The sequence below is a fragment of the Egretta garzetta genome, unplaced genomic scaffold, assembly GCF_000687185.1.
Source record: "Egretta garzetta isolate BGI_Z169 unplaced genomic scaffold, ASM68718v1 scaffold9, whole genome shotgun sequence".
NCBI lineage: Eukaryota > Metazoa > Chordata > Aves > Pelecaniformes > Ardeidae > Egretta > Egretta garzetta.
In genome coordinates this window covers 1,460,029-1,486,652 of record NW_009260763.1, presented here as the reverse complement: position 1 = coordinate 1,486,652, position 26,624 = coordinate 1,460,029, and the positions used below count along the sequence as shown (strand labels likewise).

At 36.9% G+C, this 26,624-nt stretch overlaps 1 protein-coding gene across 2 annotated transcripts in view; it reads left to right on the top strand.

The window, feature by feature from the left end:
• Positions 1-3,214: 3,214 nt before the first annotated feature.
• The window catches only part of TTK (TTK protein kinase), a 26,646-nt gene continuing 3,236 nt past the window's right edge, over positions 3,215-26,624 (top strand). Inside the window, exons 1-18 of one of the 2 annotated variants that reach the window (XM_035901484.1) lie at positions 3,215-3,384; positions 6,750-6,894; positions 7,221-7,446; positions 8,295-8,401; positions 12,295-12,438; positions 13,063-13,171; positions 13,278-13,353; positions 13,436-13,527; positions 14,548-14,647; positions 15,383-15,473; positions 18,389-18,567; positions 18,692-18,828; positions 20,357-20,483; positions 21,600-21,692; positions 23,064-23,221; positions 23,306-23,457; positions 24,702-24,826; positions 25,130-25,210. In XM_035901484.1, the coding sequence (XP_035757377.1) occupies positions 6,750-6,894; positions 7,221-7,446; positions 8,295-8,401; positions 12,295-12,438; positions 13,063-13,171; positions 13,278-13,353; positions 13,436-13,527; positions 14,548-14,647; positions 15,383-15,473; positions 18,389-18,567; positions 18,692-18,828; positions 20,357-20,483; positions 21,600-21,692; positions 23,064-23,221; positions 23,306-23,457; positions 24,702-24,826; positions 25,130-25,210 (2,142 nt within the window). In that variant the 5' untranslated portion in view covers positions 3,215-3,384. Of the gene's footprint in view, positions 3,385-6,749; positions 6,895-7,220; positions 7,447-8,294; positions 8,402-12,294; positions 12,439-13,062; positions 13,172-13,277; positions 13,354-13,435; positions 13,528-14,547; positions 14,648-15,376; positions 15,474-18,388; positions 18,568-18,691; positions 18,829-20,356; positions 20,484-21,599; positions 21,693-23,063; positions 23,222-23,305; positions 23,458-24,701; positions 24,827-25,129; positions 25,211-26,624 lie in introns of both variants that reach the window. The other variant, XM_035901483.1, reaches the window with a different exon arrangement.

Genomic DNA, 26,624 nt, shown 5'->3' with positions numbered 1-26,624 from the left:
GGGCTGCCGCCCCGGCGGGGGGGGAGGAGAGCGGGTGTCTCTCTCCCCACCTCCCTCGCCGCCTTTTCTCGCTGCCTTCCTCCTCCGTTATTTTGTTTTTTAACCTGAATTTGATGAGGGATTTCGGGAGCGGTGTTGTGTTTTGTTTGGTGGTTCGTTGTTTTTTTTTCCCCCTTATTTAAGTTTGGTATTTAATGGAATTAAAGAAAAAAGCCATTCTGGATAATGCAACTGGCTGCAGACCTGGCAACGTGTGATAAGATGTAACTGGCTGAGGGTATCAATCCGTCGTGCAAGCGCTCCTCAATTAGGCCGAGGAGTAGCACTTTCTAGAAATAGACTCAAAGCAGACCTGTGCTTGATACGAATTTACTCAAAATGTTTTGGAAAAAAGGTGTGCGTGGGCAAGGGGAGGGAAAAGGAGAGAGGAAGATCTTGGAACGCGCATCCGTTCAGCTCTGGCTAGTGCAGGTGATAAAGCAATAGCTATTCCTGAAATAACGCCCTAAATTAAAACTACTCTCGGCTATGCCCCTCGTTGCTACTTGGCTGTACCCTGAAGACTTTAGAACTTGAGGCCTGCTCTGTTCTCCCCTGCCTCCTGGTAACTTTTACATGCCCTACAGCCTCCAGTTTGTTTATGCTGCGGTAGCTCACCTGCTTCTCTGCTGTTGAGCTTTTTTCTGATTAGCCCTGTTTTGTAACTTTGAGTCTTTTTTTTGTAGCTAACACTAGAATTTCAATTTTTCCTATTTATATTCATAGTTAATGTTGCTAACTGTTTAAGACGATTTTTTTCTTTTTGAATGTTGAGGGGGTTTGTTTCCCTTTTAGAAAATCCTGATTTAGGCTTTAGGACTTGTAAACAAAACCAAACATAGATTACGTGCACATATAAGTTTTTTTTAAAGCCTGGGTGGAGGCTTCAAAACCACATTTCTATATGTTTTAGTAAATAGTGGCTGGATAAAGGAGGGACTTATACTAGTGGCTGCACTAGGGGATAGGTTAGAAGTGAGTTAACAAAGTCTGCCTAGTTGGATAGCTAATTAATAATCTTTTAACCCAGCCTTATAATCAGGGTGTCATATGGGACGTGAAGGGAGCTGAAGTTGGAGAGTATTTGGAGGGCTTTGCCACTCATCTAGATTCAGGTTTTGGTGACTGCTTGTGGAACAGTTTAGCTTGATGCTGTCTAGTAACAGCATTTTTTTAACATCTGTCTGGAGCAAGCAAAAGTCGCAGGATTTCTTTCATGTTCCTACCATTGCTATTTGCTCTTTAGACTAAAAACTTGTATCGTTTAGCAATCTACTTTCTGCTTTCTCATGGGTTTTAAAGAAACTCATGGGAGGTGTTTTAGTGGTGGACTTGGCAGTATCAGGTTTACAGTTGGACTTGATGATCTTAAAAGGTCTTTTCTGACCTAAATGATTCTACGAAGGCTGGTATCTGTTCCTTCAAAGGAGTAACCAAGACTAGCTTCTGCTGCAAAATCTATGGTATGGTAGTTGATAACTGGATGAATGAGAGAGAATGCCATGTGTTTCTGAAGATGGTTGTGGTGTTAGTACGGGTTTCCATTCTTGCTTGCCTTGAACCAAGGTGACAAGATCTCAAAGGCAGGCGCTTTTGAACACTTAAATGTCTGTGTAGTAGCTCCCAACATTCAGGAAGGGTCTTTGGTAGTACTGTATTGAGTTTTGGCAATGTTGATGTAACTGCACATGGAGATAGTTCTACTTCCTGTAACTGACAGCATTTGGTGTACTACCAGCAAACATGTGCATCTTTGCTTAAATGGTGAGCGCTATTAAATAATTAACTGAATACATCAGCAAGATAATGTAAATACTGTAGAAGATGAAGACTATTGTTAATTTTCCCCTCTTGTTTGTGTGTGATCTTTCTGCATGGGAAAGGAAGGCACCAGAAAACATATGCATGGGTAAAGTTCCTGATTTAGAGGTGGCATTTTAACATCTTCTACACAAAGTAGAGGGGTTAACTCAAAGTTCTTTGATGTACAGTCTTTTGATGCTGGTAGACACTTTAATGAGACCATAGGAACAGAGCTAAACAAATATTCAACATAACAGTTGTACTATGGTGGTCTAGGGGCATAAGGAAAGTATAGGCAATAGAATAACATAAATATATTTTGCTAGGTTGATCAATTCACTTGGAGGAAGAAAGTCAGGCAAGCTCTTGGGCACTTGGTTAAATTTTTTGCTGCCCTCTGTATCTCTTTAGATAAACAGATGCAGTATTTCAGTAGATTCCAGGGGGTAGCAAGAGTGTACCTTTTTGTTCAATTATTTAAAAGTATTTTTATACTTTCTCAGAGTTTGCGTTTGAGGAAAAACTGCACCTGGCTCCATTCAGAAACTGAACAAATAGCGTAACACAGCAAATCCAGTATTTCAAGACTGGATGCTATTATTTTTCTTTAGTATCAGTAAAGATTGTTGGGTGTATTACACCTGAAATCCTATGGATAACTGGTACTGCACTTCATCCATTTACTACATATGCTACTCTTTTAGTCTCTGTCCCTTGGCTCCTTATTTAGGGGGTCTGTATGAGGGGTTGACGTTTACTATGCTTTTTTTAAAGGTTGTTCTGTATCTCGGCATGCATATTCTCCCTGTTCTTTGCTTCCCTGTCTCTACCCTCCTCTACTATATGGCTTTTCTAGTTCTCAAATGTGCTGCCATGTAGCAGTTGCAGTTAAAAACTCAGTTCCTACTGAGTGCATGTGTAACAGCACATTGCTCTTCTAGGTCTTTGCCATCTTGTCAGATTTTGAATGTGCTTCACAGAGTTAAAAAATGGTAAATGCTTGCTTTAAAAGTAATCATGCAGCAGATTAAGCCAAAACGAGACTCTGAATCCTTGCTTATGATTCAGCTTTGGCAGGAGTAGAAAGATTAGTTGCAAATAATGACAATATGCAGGGGATTATGTCTTTAATGTATGTTTTATCTGTGAACATCATAACAAGCAGACACATTTGGAAGTGCTTGCCCTTAGTTCAAAAGCGATCTCTGAGGATTTTTTGGTACTGTTTTATTACTAACTACGAATAGTTTTATTGATTTAATGAAAACTATATTTCTGGGGTGTCATGAAGATGACGCCAGCTTACAGAGTATACTGATATTCATTTACTATTCACTGTCTAACCATTACGTTTTTGATACACAGGGACTTCTTCAGGATGGAGAACTACATTTCTTGCCTTTGCTGGATTCTTGGGATCATCTGAGATAGTCTGACCCTCACCCACGTTATCTTTTTGACAAGGCATATCCTTTCTTCAGGAGAGGTGTTCTCTGTATAGTACACGTTGAACCTTGAACAGTTAAGTGACACACCAGAAATGTAAGTTTGACATGTATTGATGAGAGTTAAGATGAAATTTATGCAGAAAATGATTTTTTTTGTGTTGTTGTTGTTCACTACAATTTGGCAAGCTATCACTGTAAAAAGAATAATGAAACTTCTGTGTTGGTGAGGAAAATATAAATATTGTGTTTAAAAACAAAAATCCACCTGGGATTTGTTAGCAATTACAATTGTAATGAGAGATAGCAGTATTCCTAACCTTGACGTAAATTCCTTTTGATATTCTCGGTACTTCAGATTTTGGAGAAGCTGACTTCATCCATACTTTGAGGGAATGGATACAGTTCAAGGACAGATCTTTAAGGATATTATCACCCATAAAGAGGAGATTCGGAGTACTGAGTTTCTGTAGCCACCTCTACTGTATTTATCAAAGGCAAAACTGCAATATGTACCAAAATCTTCCTTATGAAGAGACAAATGGGAGTTTTTCCCCTTATGAAGTAAACAAGTATCTTTAGAATGGCACATGAACAGTCTTTGCTACAGTAATCACCTATGTAATTTTTGACAACATAATCTCTAAAACAGGACAGTTTAGAGCCAGTCTCAGAACAGCCTAAGATTTTTTTCCCTATGTACTTCAGGGAGAAACAGATACTAAAGGAAGTTCCAAATGAGCACTGAAATTGGAATTTATTCAAGGTGGTACTTTTTTTTTTAAGAAAAATGAAGGGAGGATTCTTTTTTATTTAGTCTCAGCTGAATGAAACAAAAATTGTTTTTCAGATAGGACTGACTTAGCATGCTGTGTGTAGCTTTCATAGTTTTTCTTTTGTGTAGGTCTTGCTTACAGACCTATTTGGGGCATGCTTGCTTCTGTTTTTCTTAGACCACTGAAAATATTTCATTTTGTAAATGAAGGAAGGAACCGTTTTCAGAACTTAGTGCCATGTTGAACACATGAAGCCATGTGTTGAACATCTCACCAGACTCTGGGACTTGTTAAAGTGATGCTAAGATGTTTTGATAGTGGTAATGTACATGGTGCTTTTGCCAGACTAAATCTTGGAGTTTATATAAAAAGCCCTGTGTTTTGAACCTACTAAAACAACACTTCCATATAGACTAGGGCAGACTTCATATTCTTGGTGGGTCATTTCTAATACAGGAAGAACATGAAATACACCTACTTCTGCAGTGTAGGAAAGCTCTGTAAACATGAAAATTTTTCTGGTTTATGGTCTCTGCTTGGGGAGAGTCTGCTCTTTTTAAAGAAGTGCAAGCTTGAGACAACTACTGCTCTAAAAATAAATTCTGAGGCTTCCTGAAAGTGGTGCCAGGTTTATTTTTTTAGATAGTGGAATCAGAGGTGGATGAACTTACTTTATCCCGTTCAATTACATCTCTCTCAATAATTAATCTAAAATAGATCTAACCTCTCTGGGCCTTCCAGCAACTTTTCATTGACTTGTTATACCTGAATACAAGAGGAACAAGACAACAATTCACTGTAAAAATAAACTTTGTCTGTCTTTGAACCTATTCAATCTGTCCAGAGTGCGTTACCTTCCCTGTTTCTGGGCCCAACTTCACAATCATCGGGAATTTGAACTTTGCCCAAATCTAGCCAATTTTGTTCATGCTTCTCCAACATGTTAGTTGCAATGAAGCTTTATGATTTTGTTTTCAGACTGAGTTATAGTGAATGAGTTTGCAAGGTGTTAGAGTCAAATGTAGGAGTACAGAGACAGGTTTGTCTAGCATACCTCTGAGTAAAGAAAACTATCTTTTTTTGTTAGTAAGCTACCACCCACATCAGTGATGCTGTCGTATCCTTGAAAAAGTAATATGGCTTCTTCTTTGGAAACACGCACAAGAGTTTGCCCTTCTTGAACAGACATACTATAGAAAGGTTAAACATATATAGTTTTGTCTTGATGTTCCTACTGTTTACTTTTGTATGGCTCGAATTACTTCATTTATGTGGAGATAATTCTTAGTAGCTGACAAAGTACACAAATTTACTTTAGGGTTCTCTCAGCCTGCACATAGGTTGTGAAACTCTGTGCAGTTATGTCTTTGATGTTTAATGTGTTAACTTTCCTCATCTTCTAATTAGTGTTTCCTGGCTAGCCCTCCCTTCCACCATCAGTTTTGAGTTCCAGGGTTGGATTGTATGCCTTAATAAAGCAGACATTCCAGCCAGGAATTAATACCAAAGTCAAATATTATTCATTACAAGCAATGTAGTATGGTAATTTGTTACATGTCCCTTACTGGCTCACCTGTGTTCAGTCATTTGTGTAATCTCTTAGAATGAATCTTTTTGGGTAGATATCTAGGTGGTAAAATTTTGCAACAGCAAAACTTAAAACTAGGACAAGGTACTATTTAAAAACGTTTGATTTAGAATCTCAGTGGTATAAATAAGTGCACCACATTTCAATTAAGTGCTGCATTAGAGAAGGATAATGTCAAAATTGAGGCATGACAAGAATAAACATATTTTTCAGAGCACATATCACTGTCCGACTATACATGTATTACATTAAATAAAGAAATATGCCTGATACAGAGAGGAAATAATGCTAAAAGATGGGTTGGAAGTATCTCTTAAGTCTTGAAACTTATTATTTCCACTGTAGGTTATACTGGTGATGGAAAGTATTAATATTGTTAAAACTTCAAGTTTATAGTATCAAGTTTTCTTCCCATATGAAAAATATTTACATTTAAGGGAGGTGTATGTGTGGGGTGGCACATCTAAGGTAGCCTAACCCAGCCTTACACGTGTCATCAAATGAGTCTTTCCTTCCTTTCCTTTCTCTTATTGATATGGTGACACGGTTAAAAGAGCAGGAAAAACATCAAGCAAAAAGATAAAAGCTCTCCCCCTTTCATGTAGTTTTCTGTTGGCATTTGTCCCTGAGTCAGGTCACAATGAAGTCTGACTAATGCTTGTTCCATTGATGTTTATTCAAGAGAAGTGGCAGCAGTGCATGGCTAGGAGGACGACTGCCTCTTAGCCATCCTAATCTATGGATTCAGGATGTGATTTAATAGACTCAGCTATGCAGGTAACATATTCCCACCCCGCATTTTATTCAAACACTGGATGTACCTTATTGGAAAGGGCTGCTGTGAAGCATGGACTAGTATTTGGGCAGATCAGTTAAGTACCAATTCCTTTTACTCATCTAGGTTGGCTTCTTCTAAGAAGTTTACTTCTATAATTACATTGATAAAGGCCTGATAGAGTATTTATGCTACCTAATGTGGTTGAGTTTCAGTTCATCTGCAAAATATACATGAGAGGCTTTCCCATGGTAATTCCAGTTAAGGTGAGCTACAAAAGGTTTCTCCAGTAACTTCACTGGTTTTTAACCTTGTGTGTGCAGATGGAGGAGGAGGATCTAAGTGAAAGACGATTGTCACAAATTGCTTCAATCATGAACAGAGTTAGAGACTTGAAAAACAAATACAGAAATGAAGACAATATCACAGATGAACTTAACTGTACTAAAATCTCAGCTGATACAACAGGTATGTGTTTCTGTTACTCTGTCACGCAACTGATCTTAATGGCTCTTTTTTGCTCTTAGTCGATGTTAAGTGAAAGGATTTAAGGTTTAGCATTTATTCAATATTAATAGCTGCAAAATACATTTAATCTCTTGTTTTTTTAGTTAACTGTGTTGCTCTAATCTCTTGTGTTAAAAAACAAAAACTCAACAAAACCCAAAATCTCCACCAAACCAACCCCCCCGCCCCCATCTCACTAGTTGCTTACATGAAAGCTTATAAAAGTGTTTTCTTCTGTTCATGTTTGCTGCAGTTTTAATCAATATCCTTTGCTATTTTTCTGTCAGATAACTCTGGAACTGTTAATCAAATAATGATGATGACAAATAATCCAGAAGATTGGCTGTGTTTTTTGCTTAGGCTAGAGAAAAAGGGTATTCCTCAGACGGATGTTAGCCTACTGAATAGACTCATTGGTCGTTACAGTCAAGCGGTGACTGCATTACCTGCAGAAAAGCATAGTCAAGATGAGAGCTATGCTCGCATCCTTGTGAGATTTGCAGAGTTGAAAGCGTAAGTATAAATTTTCAATATAAGAACTCATCATTCAGACTTCCAAATCTGAATGATGATACAAATAGTTTATTTTCACTAGTAGTTTCTGTAACAAATTATCAATTTGAGTAGGGGTTTTTTTGTATCTAGGACTGTGGGGAAAACAATGTATTCCATACATCTTGTAAGGAGTTGATGTTCCCATAGAACCCTTGTTAAGAGGTATCTGTTGAATAAGTGCAGTTGCAGAAGCTCTTCAATATAGAAAAGCTTTTATAACCTCTAGCAAAAATTTGGAGTTTGGTATTGCTTTAATGTAATAGGTTGGAAACTTTTTGACCATATTGCTGCAGAATATAACTAATAGTATGTAAAATATTTCTTTTGACTTGATTAATACAATACATTTTTCTACACTTGGTGTTTCTAAAGCAATCTCCTTCCTGTCCCCCTACCTTGCAACCTCCTTCATATAGGAGTGGATACATTTAGACCAATGGAGATATGTTTCTGGATAGTGTCAGTATGTAGCCTGGAAGGGCTACAGGTGGGTGTCTGAGGGGAAATATCTCCATATTTTGAGGAATAATATAAGCAGTGACAAAGAATAAGTCCTTAATCTTTCTCTTCAAGTTTGAGCACATTCTGGTTTTTGGAAAGGGTCAGCTTGATATCTTTCAATTATTAGCTCTTTAAGACTCTTTACTTATTTGTATTTCACTAATGGCTCTAGGAAGAGGAAAAACTTCAGCTATAGATGGATTGGTTTTCCAAAATTATCTAAAGCCATCACCTAGCACATGGAACCTCATCCTTGTTACTCAGACTCTTCACCTTGTGTAACTATTGATGTGCTGTCTTTACAGTCTTCAAGATCCAGAGGAGGCACGGGACCAATTTCATCTGGCCAGACTGAACTGCAAGAAATTTGCTTTTGTGCATGTGGCTTTTGCACAGTTTGAACTATCACAAGGTGTGTAGAAAAACTTGTTTGGTGTTTCTGGCTTGTGTTGTTCTAGGTTTTGTTGTTCTAAACTTCTCCTCCGTTACAGAATTTGCAAGGAAACTGATGGGTATTAAATCAGAAAAAGAAAAATCTGGATTTTCTTCTTTTTTGAATGAAATTTAATGAGAACATTTGTGTTCATTTTTAATGAAAATATGTGCACAGTTCTTAATAGGTTTTTTCCTTTTTAGAAATAACTTTCAAGCAAGATGAAAACTGGCAGTGGTTGTGTTTTTATTTTTTTTTAAGCTTAGATCTTACAGTGGGAGGTATGAGTAAGGCTCTTGCTGCATTGAAAAATGATGCTCAAACTTAGGCGATAATTTTCTTTTAGATACTTTCAGCTTGCTTGTGGAAGAAATTCTGGCTCCTTCCAAAAAGCAACTGTAGATTCTTTGTGTGGTGGGTTTTTTTTTTTTAAACCAAAATAAGCTGTAAATGTGCAATTCTGTCCAGTTAAATTTTCCCCTCTACCACTCAGGTTCTTAAGTAGCTAACAATTGGATTTTAATTGATTCTTCTGTTTCCTGTTCTATTGTTGAATGTGTTGGGACAGTGAAGATGATTGATACCTTCTGCTGCTTCATAAATGGCACAGGCTAACTTTCTTAGTATAACAGATGCGTTCCAGTCAGTTGTGGTGACAGGTTTGTCAGTATTTAAAATAGAGCAGTAAATTTTTTGTCGTAGGGCAGTGTCTCAGGCAAGCCATTCTGGTATGAGAGTGATAATGTCTGAAAAATTCCGGTTCCCTTCTTTTAGAGATGCCTGAACTGTCTGTCCCTGGTAGGGATAGTTGTACTGAGAGCAAACTTTCTAAAACTAATCTATCCTGTTCCTTAGTGTATTGGATCTGGTTTGGGTGGGATTAATTTTCTCAGCAGCTCATATGGCGCTGTGTTTTACATCTGTGACACAACAGTGTTGATAACACTGATGCTGAAGAGTGCTTGCACAGTGTCAAGAATTTGTTTTTTGCTTGGCCTCTCCTCTGCCCGAAGGCAGGTGGGCAAGAGGTTTGCAGAGGATGCAGCTGGGACAGATGACTTGAATTGAGCAAAGGGATACTCTATGCCATAAAGCATGATGCTCAATGGTAAAAAAACCTGGGGGATAGTCTTTCTGCAGTAGAAGCTGCTTGGAGACTGGCTGGGCATCTGTCTGCTGGTAGGAAGTTATGAATTACTGCCTTTGCATCAGTTGGTGTGTGGTGGGTTTTTTTTCTTTACTTATTAAACTCTCAGGTTTTTTTTCTTGCTTTTGCTCTTCCAGTTCTCTAGACTATTCTAGACTATGTAAATTATGCTCTAATGTATGTAGAACAACAGGGCCTTGTAACTTTGGGCCAGTAGTCCACAAAGTTCACCTTGACTTATGTCACTTCTTTCCTATTGTGTGTAGAGGAGGTGGCCTGGGTACTTTGGTAGCAGGGTTGTGCTGCCTACCCTGAAGTGTTTAGTGAGCACTGTATGCTTATGAAAAAAGATGATAACAGTAATACTTCAATAATAAAGATATTGTCAAAGTGTAATAAAGCAAACCTATTGTGTAATTTAAGTAAAATGTAGAAATATTACTAGTGGTTACCAATGACTAAATTCATCCTTCTATCACAATCACTTGTGAATTTAATTACTCTGTAGCTATGGGATGTGTTAATGCAATAGTTCCTGTTACTTTGACAGCAAATAGTCAACCTGAAATGAAATCCTAATCCCAAAGGAATAAGGCGTTTATGATTGGCTTTGTTTTAATGTTCAGTGTGCTCTCTGATTTGTCTCTGTTACACTTGAGTTGGTCTATTTGACATTTGTTAATGTGTATGGAGCTATAGTGTCTCTGCTGGGTGCTTCAACGAAGATTAATGTCACATGTGAGTTGTATATTACTACTTTAAAAGTGCTGTTACTTTTTTCACTGGGTGTGTCCAGCTTAGGCTAGAGGGAAAGGAACAGGGTAGTGCTTTGTTACCTCCTCATCCTGGTCATTTGCCCCAGAGAAGGGCAGCAACAAAGCTGGTAAAGGGTTTGGAGCACAAGTCTTGTGAGGAGCAGCTGAGGGAACTGGGGTGGTTTAGTCTGGAGAAAAGGAGGCTGAGGTATTGCCCTTTACAACTGCCTGAAAGGAGGCTGTAGCCAGGTGGGTGTCGGTCTCTTCTCCCAAGTAATGGGTGATAGGATGAGGGGAAATGGTCTGAAGTTGCATCAGGGGAGGTTTCGATTGGGTGTTAGGAAAAATTTCCTTACTGAAAGAGTGGTCAAACATTGGAACAGGCTGTGCAGAGAGGTGGTGGAGTCCCCATCTCTAGAGGTGTTCAAAAAACGTGTAGCCATGGCACTTTGGGGCATTGGTGGTGTTGGGTTGATGGTTGGACTTGATGATCTTGGAGGTCTTTTCCAACCTTAATGATTCTATGGTTTCAGCAGTGCTTTGGCACACCTGCCAATTGCTTCTGGATTAATCTGTATTTCCTTTGTTTTATGAAGAAAAAAGTTAATTACATGTTCACTTCCCTGTCTTAAGCAAAACTGTGAGCTAAACCTCAAGTCAAAATTCTGAAATTATGGTTGGCAAACTGATACTGATTTCCTTATAAATTGAATATTCATGACCTGAAAATGGAGTGATGCAATAAAGGTGGCATTCTGTTTTGGTTTTTTTTAAAGGCTGAATACAACTTCATTTAAATAGGTCAGATGAGGAGCTGTCTCTTCCTTACTTTTGCTGTGCCTTGGGTAGTATGCTTGAAGCAAGATTTGCTGTGAATTGCTTGGGTCTCATTTTCATAAATAAAACTCTACTTTTGGCTATATAAAATGTTATGCCTACGTGGGTCATTTGGGGTTTTTGTATGTGATGAAGTGGACTAATTGAAACTCACAGATACTTCTGGCTTTACTTTTGTGCCTTGGACCCTCACCTGTTAAGGGGGATGGAGAAGTTCATTTTTCACACAGGTGTTTTGGTATCATGTTATTTCTTATTCAGTGAGGCAATGATACCAGGAGGAATTACTTTTCTTTTTGAGTATCAGGTCTTGTTGAAGCAATGTGTGGTTACTAAATATAGCCAAAGGTAGAATGCTGGTTAAGGATTCTTAAAAACAAATACTAAGCCTATCCACTTGCTAAGGATTTGGAAGAAAAATAATATTTGATTATATGGTTAAAAACAAGTCATAACATATATGCACAAAATAGATTTAAATGAAATCATAGCCAATCTTACTTTCGTGTTTCCTTACTTCAGTGTCCACCATCACTCACTTAATATTCTTAAAATAGGTTACTTAAGCATAAGTACCTAATATATGCACCCCACTCCCCTCCCCTTAGTCTGAACTGCAGGTGACATTGACATCAGTGGAGTTTGGAGTGCTGGAAACATCATGGAGCTCTGAAATATACTATTATATGGTATAAGAAATACTTAATTATATGTATGTGCACATGTAATAAAATTTGTATCTGGTCAGATCTAAATGAAAGTCCGTAAAGGTTGTCTTTCCATGCCAATACTACAGAAAAATGGATTTTTAGAATTTGTGTTGTATTTCCTTATGGTTCCTATAACACTGAACAAATACTGAGAATGCAGTCTTGTGAGTTCATAAAGCATGCTTTGTGACTTGATGTTCAACTTCATGTGAAAAATCGACTTATATGTTTCACCTGTAACTAGTTCCAGGCAATGTCCTTAAAGTGGGGGGAAGTGCCTGATGAACAATGGCTTTGGAGAACGACGCAAAGTGAATATAAGACAGCATGAATGTAATCATGTCTTTAAAAGAAGACCGTATTGCCCCAGTGTAATTGTTTTCTATTTCCTTGATTCCTAACTCTGTGTTCCTTACTACTTAGGAAATGTGAAGAAGTGTAAGCAGCTGCTTCAGAAAGCTGTGGAGTGCTCTGCTGTTCCAATAGAAATGTTGGAAACTGCTCTACAAAACTTTCATTCACAAAAAAAGCAGTTGCTTTCAGATGAGGAGAAGGAGAACTTAGCAGGTAATTACAATTTCTTAAAATGTTTGTTGAGTTTATGCATGTTGTAATTCTAGACTCCTTTGGATGATGCTGTTTTGGAGTGGAGGTTTATTCTCAGAATGTAGATTTAGCAAATAATCTTGCTCTGAAAGAGTGGGTTTCTTCCTCACTCCCCCAAGATACTATTTAAACCAGTGGTTTTGGTGCTTGTATTTCTTCCTTCTCTATATAGGATAAAATTAAAAATGAGATTCTCCCATTAGAAGTTAAATTGCTTGGATAGTCTTTGGACATCTTGAATCTCCCATTTATGTGTTTGAACATGGTTTATAATTATAGCTGTGTGGAAAACAAGTGGCTAATATTTAACAATTGTTACAGGCCATACTTATCCTGGAAAGCTCCTTCTGGTTGTAAGTCTGCGTTTGGGTGTTTTCTTTTTTCATCTGAATTACCGTATCTTATACAATTATATAAAGTGTCTGTTTAGATCAGTAGAAAATAGTGATATATGTCATTGATACTAGATTACTGCAAATGTATGTATTCTTAAATTTTACTTATTATGAAAGAACATTTTTTTTTCTTTTGAATTAAATACAATCCACAGTATTATCTGACTAATTCAAACTAATTTACCTACAGTATCGAGTACACAAGAGTCTGGACTTCAGAGCATAGTTGGAAATCACAGAAGCATAAAAAGGAATGATTCTGGTGAAAATTCTTCTACAGTTACAAGACTTTTGCTTGGGTAATGGCTTGATTTCTTATTTCATTTCTTAAAATGGTCATTTAAATCAAACCCAAACACACCCTACAGTTTTGTGGTTGTGTCTTTTTTTTTTTCTTGCTTTCAGGGAGGAGAAGTCACAGGAACTTGATGCTCCAGTTAATTACCGCAATTCCTTAAGACCACTAAACAAATCTAACCAGGTAGAACATGTAACATTTTGCTTTGAAATCTTAAACTTTTCATTCTGCTTCACACATCTGATAACTTTCAATTTGCTTTTAGGCCTGCTCCTTTGGGAGGGTTCCTGTTAAACTAGTAGCTGATGCTGGTGATGATGAGATGGATGTCCCCCTTACAGCTAGTGTTATGAAGAGGTACGGTTATTGGGTTACTACAGCACAACAGATTTTAATACTCCTTTTTCAGCAGTGTTTTTACTGGATAGTGGAAATGTCAGATGTTAAAAATTTTAAAATTGATCTAAAGATTATTGACAAATAGTCATTATGATTGCAATAGGTATTGCAATAACCTGCTTCCTATCTTACTGCTCAGATTCTTTGTATGAGAGCATGCAAAGATCAATTTCTTGTTCTGGCTAATCAATAAGCTCAAAAGAAATGAAGGCTAAGGTTAAAATCAATTTTGTTCAAAATAACTGTACATTTTTGTATTCCAGTTTCTAAAATTAGATATAAGGCAGACTTGCAAATCTTTGAAATATTTTTAAATCCTCATTTTTAACATAATCCATATGATAATGATTATATTAAGAAAATGGTTATCCTCATTTTATTGTGAATTACTGTTCAGCAGTGTAACAATCTGCCAACTAAAATAGCACTTTGCTACATGTTACCTGACTGTAGCATAGCTTGAAAGTAAACAGAGGAGAAAGCTCCCCCCATCAAGTCTGTTATGCTAACTTTCTTCCTCTCTTATTGCTGCATGACTAAATTCATGCAGAAATGGGAACTCTGGGGAGAAATATCTAACCAGAGTAAAAACTGCATACTTAGCCTCTCAAAAGTTAGTTAAAGCCCAATATTCTGAATCTGTGAAAGTAGTGGGATAAGGTATTTCATATAATAGTATTGTTCTGTAACTATTTCAAAATTTGCTGTGGGGTTTAGGATCCTAGCTGTAGCTTATCACTGTTTTCTGTGGAAGACAACCAATTAAGTAATCTGTCATTTCATAGGATGATGGTGGCATTGTTACAGACTTTTTTTGTATTGTTTTTCACTTGGCTGTCAGAGTGGACCTGCTTTTTTGTATATTTGAAACTTGTAGCCAAAAGTCTTCACATGACTGCCTTTTTCATCTGTTCCACAAAAGGCAATCATTGCATTATATGTTGGCATGTGATGTAACTAACAATGTTATTTCAATAGGCAAACATCCAGCTCCAAGTGTACAGCCTTCATTGCACCTTTTCCACCATCAGAACCAAAATCTAGTGGGGGTGATTCATACGACCTGGGAGACTTACAGGTAACTTAAAACTTTTGAAAAAAGGTGTGAGGAACTCTACCTGGCTGTCTATGGTGTTAGAAAGGAAAATAATGACACTTTTTTCAATTCAAGAAAGAAATAAGGTAGAATTTTCCTTTTTGTTAAGTAATATAAACATTCATTGTAGTTTTTAAATTTGAAAATTGTTATGTGTAATCAGGCATTAAAAAAAGATTTCTCTGGATAATACATCTGATGGGAGAAATGGGGGGGTGTTAAAAATCCATCATATGATTTATGAAGAGGGGATAAACAGATTTCATCTTGACTACAGGAGCTCTTTCAGCTGTAGGCATGAGTTTTATCATGGAAAGTACTCTATTCAATGAAGTCCATTTAATTGAGTTTAAGAGCTCTGTGGAGTTGTGAATTATAGCTTTTGATAGCGGTTAATTTCAAGCTATGTCTTGCATTTTCATGTCCTGTATCCCTGTCCCCCAAAAGAAAAGTCAAGAACAGAAAGCATTAAGGTATTTATTATAGAAAACTGTATGATGGAAATTCAGAGTGTTGATGGATTTAAAAATAGTATCAGTAGTATTTGTCTGTGCACCCTGCACTGTTTTCTGAGGCATATTAGCGTTGTGGCATGTCGGTCATTAATTATCACAAGGAAATGTCTTTCGGACACTATGCTTAGGATCTCCTTTGATTCTTTTTAAGATACTTCTTGTTTTCTTTATTTCTTACAAGAAAAATTCTTTACAGTTGCAGATGTTGGATGAGAATAGCTTAGAAACAGCTACCAGTTCAACTGTAACTCTCAAAACCAAAATGGATACAAGCCTGGCAATGAAAAGAGAAGGTAAATATTAAAATGTGATGTTTTAGTAGTTTGAAGTAGAATGAGCATTGAAAATTTGCTGTTCTGTAATTAAAAAAAATGTATTGCTAAATAAAATGTTCTTCAAAATGTGAGAAAGTTGATCTGCTTGCAGTTGAGGAGCATATAATTAAAATTTCTTTTGAGTGATAACTGTGAAAGTAATTAAAAAAACCACCACAAAACAACAAAAACCCAAAACAACAAAAAACCCCAAACAGAACAAAAAAACAACCAAAACCCACAAAAATCCCCACTGCAACACTGTCTAAAAGTGTGGAGTGCTGGGCTTGAAGTAAAATGCTGATGTATAGTGCTAATCCATTATGTCATTAGCTCTTACAATATGCAGAACATAAATGGGCATTGAAATAGTAACGATGCAAGGTTTCAGATTAAGATTTGCCAGTCTGAGTGTGGAAAAATGTTGCCAGCGTATCAGATAATAGTACTAGTTTATACCAAAAAATGGTATGTTGGCAGAGAGAAATTCAAACTAAGGATTATAATATTCTTGAGGGGTAGTCTGTTTAGATTTTTTTTTTTTTGAGACAGGCTCAAGTTACAGTAGTTTGCTTCTCTGGTGACTTTCCTTGTACATGCTCCTAGCTTATCTTATAGATATCATAGTTCTAACTTCTTTTGTTGAAGTTAAATCTGAGATTGTTTTGGCTGAAGTAAGTTTAAAAAGGTGTGACCATGACAGTCTTTCACTTGAAAAATGTGCAAAGCTCCTGCTATTCAATGAATGCAGAACATCTGTGTCATCTGTTGCTTTTGGCACTCTGCTTTCTATCCTGTTTTCCCATTAATGCATGAAACTCTAGGTAGCTTTTTCTGCTGCTGTTTATGTATCAGAGACTATTTCTCATATCAGGATTGCTCATGTATCTGAATATTTTGCTTCTGCTTTGGTCAGGCTTCTCTTGTCTTTTTCTTGGTTCTATCTGTCAGATGTCTGTTGTCTTTAGTCACCTTCACTGCCCCATGCACATTTACTTCTAAGTGTTAAATTTATGTCACTTTGGGCATTTCTTAGCTTGTTTTAATATAGTATTTTCCTCACATGAGTTTTACCACAGCATATGCGTGCGTCTTAATCTTTGGGCAAAGTATTAAAGAAATGTATTTATCTTATATCACACTTATTTTCTTACAAGGTTTCCCAAAAGTATGAAAACACTTTTGTCAAAAGGCAAATTGTTTGCCCCTTTTTTCCTATGTCCTGCAAAAAACCCTGAATCATTCTCACCATGCTTTCCATATACTCAGTGTAGTACAATTCATGAACTTGTACTGCAAGGGGTCTTTTGTTCGTGTGAATGACACTTGTATGAAATAAATGTGTACTCTTTAGAGGCTTGTTAAATCTCACTGTCCATCAAATGCACTGTTACACTTTTGATTACTATAAATGCTCTTGCTTTAAACAACATGCTATTTCAGCCTTAACTGTATTGTTCCTTGTGCTTCTCGATTATCTGTAAAGATGGCATGTGATGCTGGTTGTCTAATTTTTAGAAATTTCGTTTTTTAAAGAAATCTAAAGTTTTTTTTAAAGAAATTTTTAAATTTAAATTTAAAGGAATTTTTAAAGAAATTTAAAGTTTTGCTGTCATTCAAATGGCTGAGATTCTTACTGCATTATTAATGTACTGTTGGAGAATGATTTTTAACTCTTTTTAGAAATGGACATTTTTGGTGTATTCCAGAAATAACCTGAGCTCTGCTTAATTATTTATCTAACGCATGGAGTTTGACTACTGTGTAAAGTCATCTCATGACATAAATATGGGTGACTTGAGATGACCTTATGTTGTGGTCGTTCTGGGAAATGTTATAAACTACTCTGATTTATAGCAACTCTTTCAGGGCTTGTAAAATTTAGCAGGTTACTACTAATGGCTTGGCACCAACACCATAGAATATAGATTATATGTACTAATCTTTTACAGTTACTTGCCATTTCTGTGTTTCATCAGAAATCTAGTTTCCTAGATGGCTCTCTGATTTCTGATCCTGCTGAAGAAATTAGGTGAAAACGTTAAATAATATTGCAAGAGTTGGATTTAGGATTATATACATACTTACCTATTGTAGGATAAGAAAAAATAATTTGAAAAGTGGAGATTTTTCAACTTTTCTGTGTCCCCTCAACCCCCCAGTGAAACTTTCCCACTGACTTGCATTGGGAACAGTTTGGGTTTCAGGGCGTGCTTTCCATGTTTGTGCTTTATTTAAGCTTCCAGATGAGATGCTGGTTGTAGAAGCTCAGTCCTTCGGTAGCTGAATTGCACTCAAGTTCTGCTTAGTGTGAGATACTGCTTTCTAGTCATTTGAAAAGAAAACTGGATGAGCACAGGAAGGAACACTCTCAGGCTGTGCTATTTGCAACCTGCCCTGCAATCTTCCACCAGTTCAATGCCCTTTGCAAAAGGAGCTGTGTGATGGAGCACGCCTTGTCCCTTTTTGCCTTTGGCTTCAGTCATTACACTGGATTATAGATTGCCTATTGTCACAGACAGCAGACTTCTAATTTGAAGTATTGCAATAAGCTTATATTAAATGCTTTATAAACCTGCTCTGTGTCCAAGGATGTTGTAGTAAAATGATGAATACGATCTTTTTCTGTGTGTTGGTGAAGGAAACGATTATCTCTCTTACTGTTACAGTAGTATTCTAAGATTTTGAAGAAAGTTGCCATGTTGCTACACTGAACTGAATATGAATCCTGAAAGTTACATTAATGCCTTTAATGCCTGATTCCATTAAGTAAACTGCGTTCACTTATTCTGATATAGAAAATTAGGTAAAATTCATTTAGAAACTATGGGATAAATCTGCCGGAAACTGTTTCAAGTACTAAATATCAAGTCTTAACCTGATTTTTTTTTCAGAAAAAGTCCAGCATGAGAAGCTGAAGATACCTGAACCAAGGAGTCTGGAAAGTCAACAGCAACAATCTAGTTCTGGGGAAAGCTATAGAAAGCAGTTGGATCAGGTTAAACTAAACTATGTTAATGCCAGAAAAAAATGGCCAGTTCAAGAAGTGACACAGAAAAGCTGCTATAGAGAGGTAAAGTAACAGGAATATGTAGTGGTTTTCTAACTGCAGCAGCTTTCATATGTTGAAAAAGTAATTTCTGTGTTCTTAATTGTGTCTCCTTGTGTGGAATAATGTCTTGCTTTGCCCTCTGCAGGTAAAACAGTCAAGCCTCAAACAATCTGATCATCCCGTTTCAAGAGTTTTATCACCACCAGATGTTGTTTTGAAGCAAGGTGATCCATCACATGTTTGTGGAACGCCAAGCACCACATGTAACGACTATATGGACTGGTAAGCCACTTCTTTGAGCTGCGCCTCATGAATGGTAGTCAATCTCTGGGATGATCTCAGCAGTTTTTAACAGGGTTTCTTAAGCTTTTCTGTTCAGATAGCAAACAAGATTTCAGAGTGCTTCTAACACTTGATGTAAAGTGCCTGACTTGAAGATTCAGACTGCATTTAGGGAACTTTGTCTTCCCAGTCAGCTTTTCAGCATTTGGATGTATACCGTCAAGTCAATAAGTCCATATTACAGCATTTGCCTCTTTCTCTGATCTTGCTACATGACTCTTTCAGATGCCTTGTTTTTTGTGCCTGACAGGCTTTTTATATTGATAACTGTATATCAGTCTGGTTCCCATGATGCAAGTGTCTGTGGGTTTTTAAAAAAAAAAAAGTGTAAGAAATCTAGAGGCTTGCAGAACTGAGCAGTCAGGTTAGGAACCTCTAGCATTTGTTTATCCATGCAATCTTAAATTAGGCATAAACCCCTATGCATATGTTGATAAATTTTTCTAATTATATGGTTACTTATTATTTTCATAAGTCTCTAGGAGGAATCCTATAGGTCAAAGCTGCATGATGAGTAAGCATTGTTCCTGTTGGTAGGACCTCTGTCTCTATAGCTATCGAATTTAGAACATAAGTAGTGAATGAAGCACATCATCTCGTGATGTAACTTGATAAAAGTGGTCATTGAATAGATTCTGTTCTTGCTTCTTTCAAACTTACATAATATGGAAATTTAAAAATATTAAATTCTCATTGCATGCAGTATGTACAGCACATGGTAAATATGCAGAGTTTTTGAGTGCTTTTGTGTTCAGTGAGAGCTGTGGTTTTGACTGGGGTTTTTTTTTTTTTCAAACTTTTGTCATTTTATTCTCTACAAAAAAAGTCCTAGATATGTAAGTTCTTTTCCAGTTCTGATCTTAGCATCAATTTCTGTAAATACTGTGGGGGGAAAGTATATTTGGTAATATAACTAAATATATGGTAGACACATCAAGGGAACAAATCAAAAAACATAAAGGATTCCTTGCAATCTTTAGTTTTCTGAAATACATGAGCTTTCTGCTCATATACAGTGTAGCTAAAGCTCTCAAAAAAACCTCTAATGATTGCCTTGAAGTTGTCTCAATATGCTCACTTTAAATTCTAAGAAGTTTTTGAATAAAGAACAATAAGCTAAAGAAAACTAACTGCGGCTCAGACTATCTTGCTGTCTTATGGTCAGCTCTTCTAGTTATATGGCGCTTTCATTTTCCAGTTTGTGGGGAGTGCCAACTAGTATCTGAAGATGGGAATTTAATTAGTTACTGTTTTAAGAAATATTTCCTAAGTATGTTGTAGTTTAAGTGTATTTCTAAAGGACTTCAAGAAGTTGAAGTGATCTTAATGCGAATTATTGAATGTAGAAAAGGCTCGGGCTTTTGCTAGTTAATAGGGTTTAACTTTCAAGAAGCACTGAAGATTTCAACTTTGTTAAAATAACCTTAAAATACAACTAAATGCAGATATTACTTGTCATTTCCTTCAGTTTCAGAACGCCAGTTGTGAAGAACAATTTTCTACCAGGATGCCAAATTTCTACTCCCTACAGCCAGCTCCCATATTTCCTACCACATACTCCAGCAACTCCATTTCAAAATCAAGTTGGCTTGCAGGTAACAGTTTTAGGCTGTCTTCTGCCATCTTTCAGTAAATCTTTTCATTGGAGACTACTTTAGGTTAAATATATGCACATATGTGCACATCTTTTTTTGATCTAATGTTGCTGTTCATCTTTCTTTATGAGTAATGTAAAGTAGTTTGTATTGCTTATTCTCAAAATAACTTTCTTCATATGTATGTCTGAACTTAGGTAAAATAAGTCAGCTCTTGAAAAATCAGTTCAGTTATGTCAAAATCCTGAAGCCTTTATGTCTGAAACCTAAGCCTTTTCAAATTCTACTTCATGACAGAGGCAAGAACTAGAGTCGCTATTTTTGTTCTCCTATGCTTTTATAGTGGTACTACCCACTACAGTGAAGTACCCAGAAAGAGAAGTAGTATGTGTTAGAAACAGAAGAGTTGGGGGGAGGTAAACTAATGAAGAATTACATTCCTTCTCCATTTTGTTAGATTTCACAAATTCTGATGCACTTGTAGTTGCCTGAAATCATGTAAAAAATGGATTACCTTAGATGGGTTGCACATTCAGGTAGGAATCTTCCCAACACTAGGTAGAATCGGGGGATAGGTTTAAGCTTCCTACCAGAGGATTAATATTTAAAACTTATGGCTGTTCTATGGCTTGGTGTCGCAGGTGCGGACAAGACAGGCTGTTTCAGCTTCACAGCACTGAAGTCTGCTAGCTAGTAGTTAGCTTCAAATAAAATAGTAGGTGATTTGAGTACAGCTCTAAGTTATTGTATGCTGTGACTGAAAGTCTCAGTCCAGTTTCCAACATTATCTGTAAAGAGGGAGGTGTCTCTAATGGTCTGAGAAGCCTTATTAGAGAACACCCTGTTCTTGATTTCCAATGTGAAGACCATTGGCATCTTTTATAAGAGTTCATTGATATTACATGCCAAATGATGATCATTATACAGATACTTTTGCTATGGAGATCTTCAGCTTTCAAGACAAACATATTTAAGTTTAGCTTTACCTCACTTTGTCTTGTTCAGAAAGACCAAACCAAATTACCGCATATTAACTTAATAAAAAGTAGAGCTCTACTGTGTTCTGCTGCATGTATACAAATAGTTATTTTCTTAACTTTTTCTGTATGTACACAGGTTCCAGCTTCTATACCTTCACATGAATGTCTTGCCATCAAAGGAAGAGTTTATACAATATTAAAGCAAATAGGTAGTGGAGGCTCAAGTAAGGTAAGATGCTCTTTTGCCCTTTTACAGAGTCACTCATTTACACAGTAGTAGTTGTATTGTAAACATACATGTTGAAGCCATCTAATAAGGAACACGTAGTGCGAACACGTACAAAGTGTTTGAATGACTGAGAGAATCTAGATATTTGTTGGTTTAATGCTATGCTTGGACTTTATCCCTCACAGATGCAGAAGAAACACAGTGAACAGATTAGATTTGATACAAAGCTGTTCTGAGTCTTCAGAGAGCCAGCAGTAACAACTGAATTAATGTCTTACAAAAATGGTGCTTCGATTATTATGGAATGTTACAGTACTGTTCATTCTGGTGAAGAAATAAAGTAAAACCAGTGGGTAGATAAAGGCCTGGGGCATTGACCACCTCTGTAGGAAGCCTGGTCCAGTGTTTGACCACCCTCTCTGTAAAGAAAAGCTTCCTAATGTGAAGCCTAAACCTCCCCTGGCACAGCTTTGAACCATTCCCACACATCCTGTCACTGGATCCCAGAGAGAAGAGCTTAGCACCTCCCTCTCCACTTCCAGTGCTCTGCCAGGTGCAGGAGAAGCTGGGAGGGGGTACAGCCAGGACAGATGACCCCAGCTGGCCAAAGGGTTATTCCAGACCATATGACATTGTGCTCAGTACATAAGCTGGGGGGAGTTGGTTGGGGAGCAGCGATCGCTGCTTGGGGATGGGATGGGCATTGGTCAGCAGGTGGTGAGCGACTGCATTGTGCGTCTGTTGGTTTGTATATTATTATTTTTATTTATTTATTTATTCCTCTGCTGTTTTATTAAATTGTCTTTGTCTCAACCCACGGTTTTTTTTTTATGTTCTCCCCCCCCCCCCATGGGGGGGGGGGGGGGAGGGAGGGAGTGAACAGCTGTATGATGTTCAGCTGCCTGCCAGTTTATACCACAACAGATTCCCTGTAGCCTTGTCATCTTAAGACTGAACACACTCAGTGCTCTCAGCCTCTTCTCGTGTGCCATGTGCTCCAACCTCCAAATCATCATGGTGTGATGAAATGGCTGTGCAGTGGCAGGTCAAATCCTTATGTCTGTGGGAGGTGTTATTTTGCACTCTTTATTTTAGGAACAGTTCAGACTTGTGATCAAATACATCTAGTGAAATATATGGTATGGTACCAAGATGGTTTCTGATAGAGAGTTGTTTCTGTTGTAATTGGTAGCTTTCTTAATTTTTCTTCATGTTGACTTGTATGAACTTCTTTGTAAACTTAGTGTTCCTCCTTCCTTTTAAAAATGTATGTGTTTTTTTTTTTTCTAAATTCTGGCTGTGGTGAGGTGAAGGACCATAGTAAACCAGAAATAGCATTGAAGGAAGTTATTAAATGATATTGTTTTGCAGGTGTTTCAAGTACTGAATGAAAAGAAGCAGCTGTATGCTGTCAAATACGTGAATCTAGAGGAAGCTGATCAACAGACTGTTGAGAGCTATAAGAATGAAATTGCTCATTTGAGTAAACTGCAGCAACATAGCGATAAGATCATCCGCCTGTATGGCTAGTGAGTAAACACTAATTTTATTAAACCAGAATCTTTTGACATAAAGAAGTTGTCTTAAATTTTAACATATTTATTTATTTTTAGTGAAATTACTGATCATCATATCTACATGGTAATGGAGTGTGGAAATATTGACCTCAATAGCTGGCTCAAGAAGAAAAAAAACATTGATCCACTGGAACGGAAGAGCTATTGGAAAAATATGCTGGAGGCTGTTCACACAATCCATGAATATGGTATTCTTAATTAATTCTAGGTATTTGTATAGGTTATATGGCAGAGATAATATAAATGTGTTTAAATTTTGGAGGTGGTACTGCTCTTAGTTTTGGTGTAAGCCTAGTGATCTTCAAAGTTGGGTATTTACTGCCTTGTGAAAAAAACTTTCAGTGAAACAAAAGACGAGTAAATCTTGACATAGCGGTAGACTGACTTTGCGAAACTCATAGGAATCTCCAAGGATCACTGTCATATAATGCTTTCTATTGCCTTGCAATAGCCAGAAAATTATCTTTTCTGCCTTAAACTGCATTGTATACTCCCAATACTGCTTGTTCGCTATTAGACTCAAATTTCAGCCTCTTATCCTCTCCAAGCAAGCTTTGACATTAATGACTGTTTTTTACATAGCTCTGTCTTCTTTACTCTGACAGTTTCAGCTTTTTCTCATAGTTCTTCAGGCCTGCCTTTCATCTTTGCCTATGCAGTTGAAGTGCCTGCATCTGTATTCTGTCTGGCTGTATAATGTAAAGGAGAGAGCAGGTTTGGATCCTTTTCCTATTTAAAAAAAAAAGACCTGTACATATAGCAGAGAGCATCACCTCTTCACAGCACAAGAACAGTAGAACATTCAATAATGTAGAACGACAGAAAACTCTACTAAAACACAGGCTATATACTATGTATGGGTCCTTGAAACAAACAAATTTGCAAAATATAAAGATGGATTGGTTGATTATATGGATAATAACCAAAATTCATAACAAATCATGTAAGTAGGGTTTGTGAGAGGTCAGCCATATGTAATCCACAGTGAATGGTATCTTTTGAGACTAGGAAACAGAAAACATCAGACTAAGCAATATAATGCTTATCTACCTGCTTACTTAATTATTTAAGAGAAAGCTACAGGACTGGACAGGCCACTGAAATGATCCAGAACAGCAGTTCAGTGTGCATGTACAGGCCTATTCTTAACTGAGAGAAACTGCAACTTGAGTCTTTTGGAGCTATTTTGGGGTGCCTGTGAATTTGAATAAGTAATAACTCAAACTGTAAACTCATGCAAGTCTTAAATATTTAAAAATACATGGGAATGCTTTTATGAAATCTGAAAAGAATAATTTGGTTTTGGTCAGGTAAAGCTGATCTGCACCTTCTCTCTGCGCAAGGGTTATGGGAATTGAGCAATGAAAACCCCATGCTTCAGTAGTAACTTGGATTGACTGAACCTGTATTGACTTTAAATTCTATTTTGCAGGCATTATTCACAGCGATCTGAAACCAGCAAACTTTCTGATAGTTGATGGAATGTTAAAACTAATTGACTTTGGCATTGCAAACCAAATGCAGCCAGATGTGACAAGCATCATTAAAGATTCTCAGGTGAAATACTTCTGGAAAATTGATGTACAATTTTCTGTGAAGGGCTATAGTACTTGCTGATTATATTGATTAATGTAGTAACTTCAATGAATACTGAAATTTTATGCTGAATGGTTTTATATAAATGTTCATATATGTGAATTTTTAGATGTTGAACAGAATAACAAAGGCCTTCAGGCTTAATAGAAACAAATTTTCAAGATGCTTTTCAGTACTTTGAGACAAAAATCTAACTTTTTATCAAGTGAGTTAAATTAAGTGCATGCTTCACTTAAAGGAATGTTTATACATTTTTATGGCTAGGTTGGCACAATGAATTATATGCCACCCGAAGCAATAAAAGATATGTCGTCGTACGGAGAAAATGGGAAATCTCGATCTAAGGTAACATGACTTTTTTTTTTTTCCTCCTATGAAAGTAATTCAGGCATATATCTTAAGACTTAGTTTTCTCAAAATCTTCCACTGAAACTAGAACACCAGGAAATCCATTGTGCCACAGTGATGGTGGGCAGAGATTGAAGGTTAAGTTTATTCCTCTCAACTACCTAAAAGCATTTTGCAGATGGTGTTCAGAAGAACAGTTAGTGCTGAATTAATGGGTAAAACTGACAGCAAAACTGAAGCACAGGCTTGGGCGTTGGAGGAGCTGATAATATCTAAACTGATAATAAACATAAAAATGTTTAAATCCGTTTTTACAGAGCAATATAAACCAGTCTTCCACAATGTTATCGATGTGAATGGCATTGAACAGCAGTAGAGTACAGTGAAATGCATGCAGCCTTTCACATATCAGAGGGTGTACCGATGACTAATGCTACAGAAGTGTTTTGAGCATGTTAAAGGTCTACCACGCTGGGCATCTCTGACAAGTCCTCCTTTGCACTGGAATTACTCCAGGCTAGAGCTTTCAGGGGCTGTTTCTGGGAGGATCCTCCATGGACAACTGGAGTGAGAGAATCCTTCCTCAGTCACTTCTTGGTTTCCTATTGTGTGCTGCTTATGCCGTTCCATTCTAGCTTTGTTCTGCCAAAAATCAGTGGAGCTCTTGTGGTACTGCTAACTGCTACACAGCTACATTTTAGCATTCTGCATAAATAAGTCTGGCTTAGAAATCTTTTTCTGAAAGGAAGAAAACTTGCTTTTTTTAATATAAACCGTTGTTAGCATGTTTGCTTAACAGGGTATGATGATGCTTGTGTCATTGTCATATTTTTGAATTCTTTTAATGAGAGGCAGGTTTTGCAAGAAATGAATGATACCTGTTAAAGTACTTTAAAAGACGATACAATGAAATCTAGTATTTTTAGGGAACACATGGATGAGTTCTGTGTATCCTATTCATTTTTCTATGCTACAGAGTACTGTATATTGTAGAACTACTTATCACTTCACCAGGGCAACAGAATGTGAATGGTGAGGAAAGTACTGAAGGAAAGCAATTTCATGTTGGCAGTCAACCTTCAGTTAAGGGTTACATACTTTTACAAAAGGGTATTGAAAAAAAAATCCATATTTATATGTACGTGCATATACACACCCAAAGACTGACTTTTTAACAGTTGAACGGCAGTATTACTATGTAGTGAAACACAGTCTTGTTTTTCTAAACACAGAATAGAATAGAATGTTTTATAGACAGATTTCTTTTGTTAAGGATGATACTTTTTACCTTTAAAAGTTTTACCTTTACATTTTTAAAAATCGCATGCAGAGTGCAGACTTGTTCTGGAGCTCAGCTCATCTACGCAAAAATCTAACCATTGTGCTGGGAGTCAGGCTCTGTGTGCCTTTT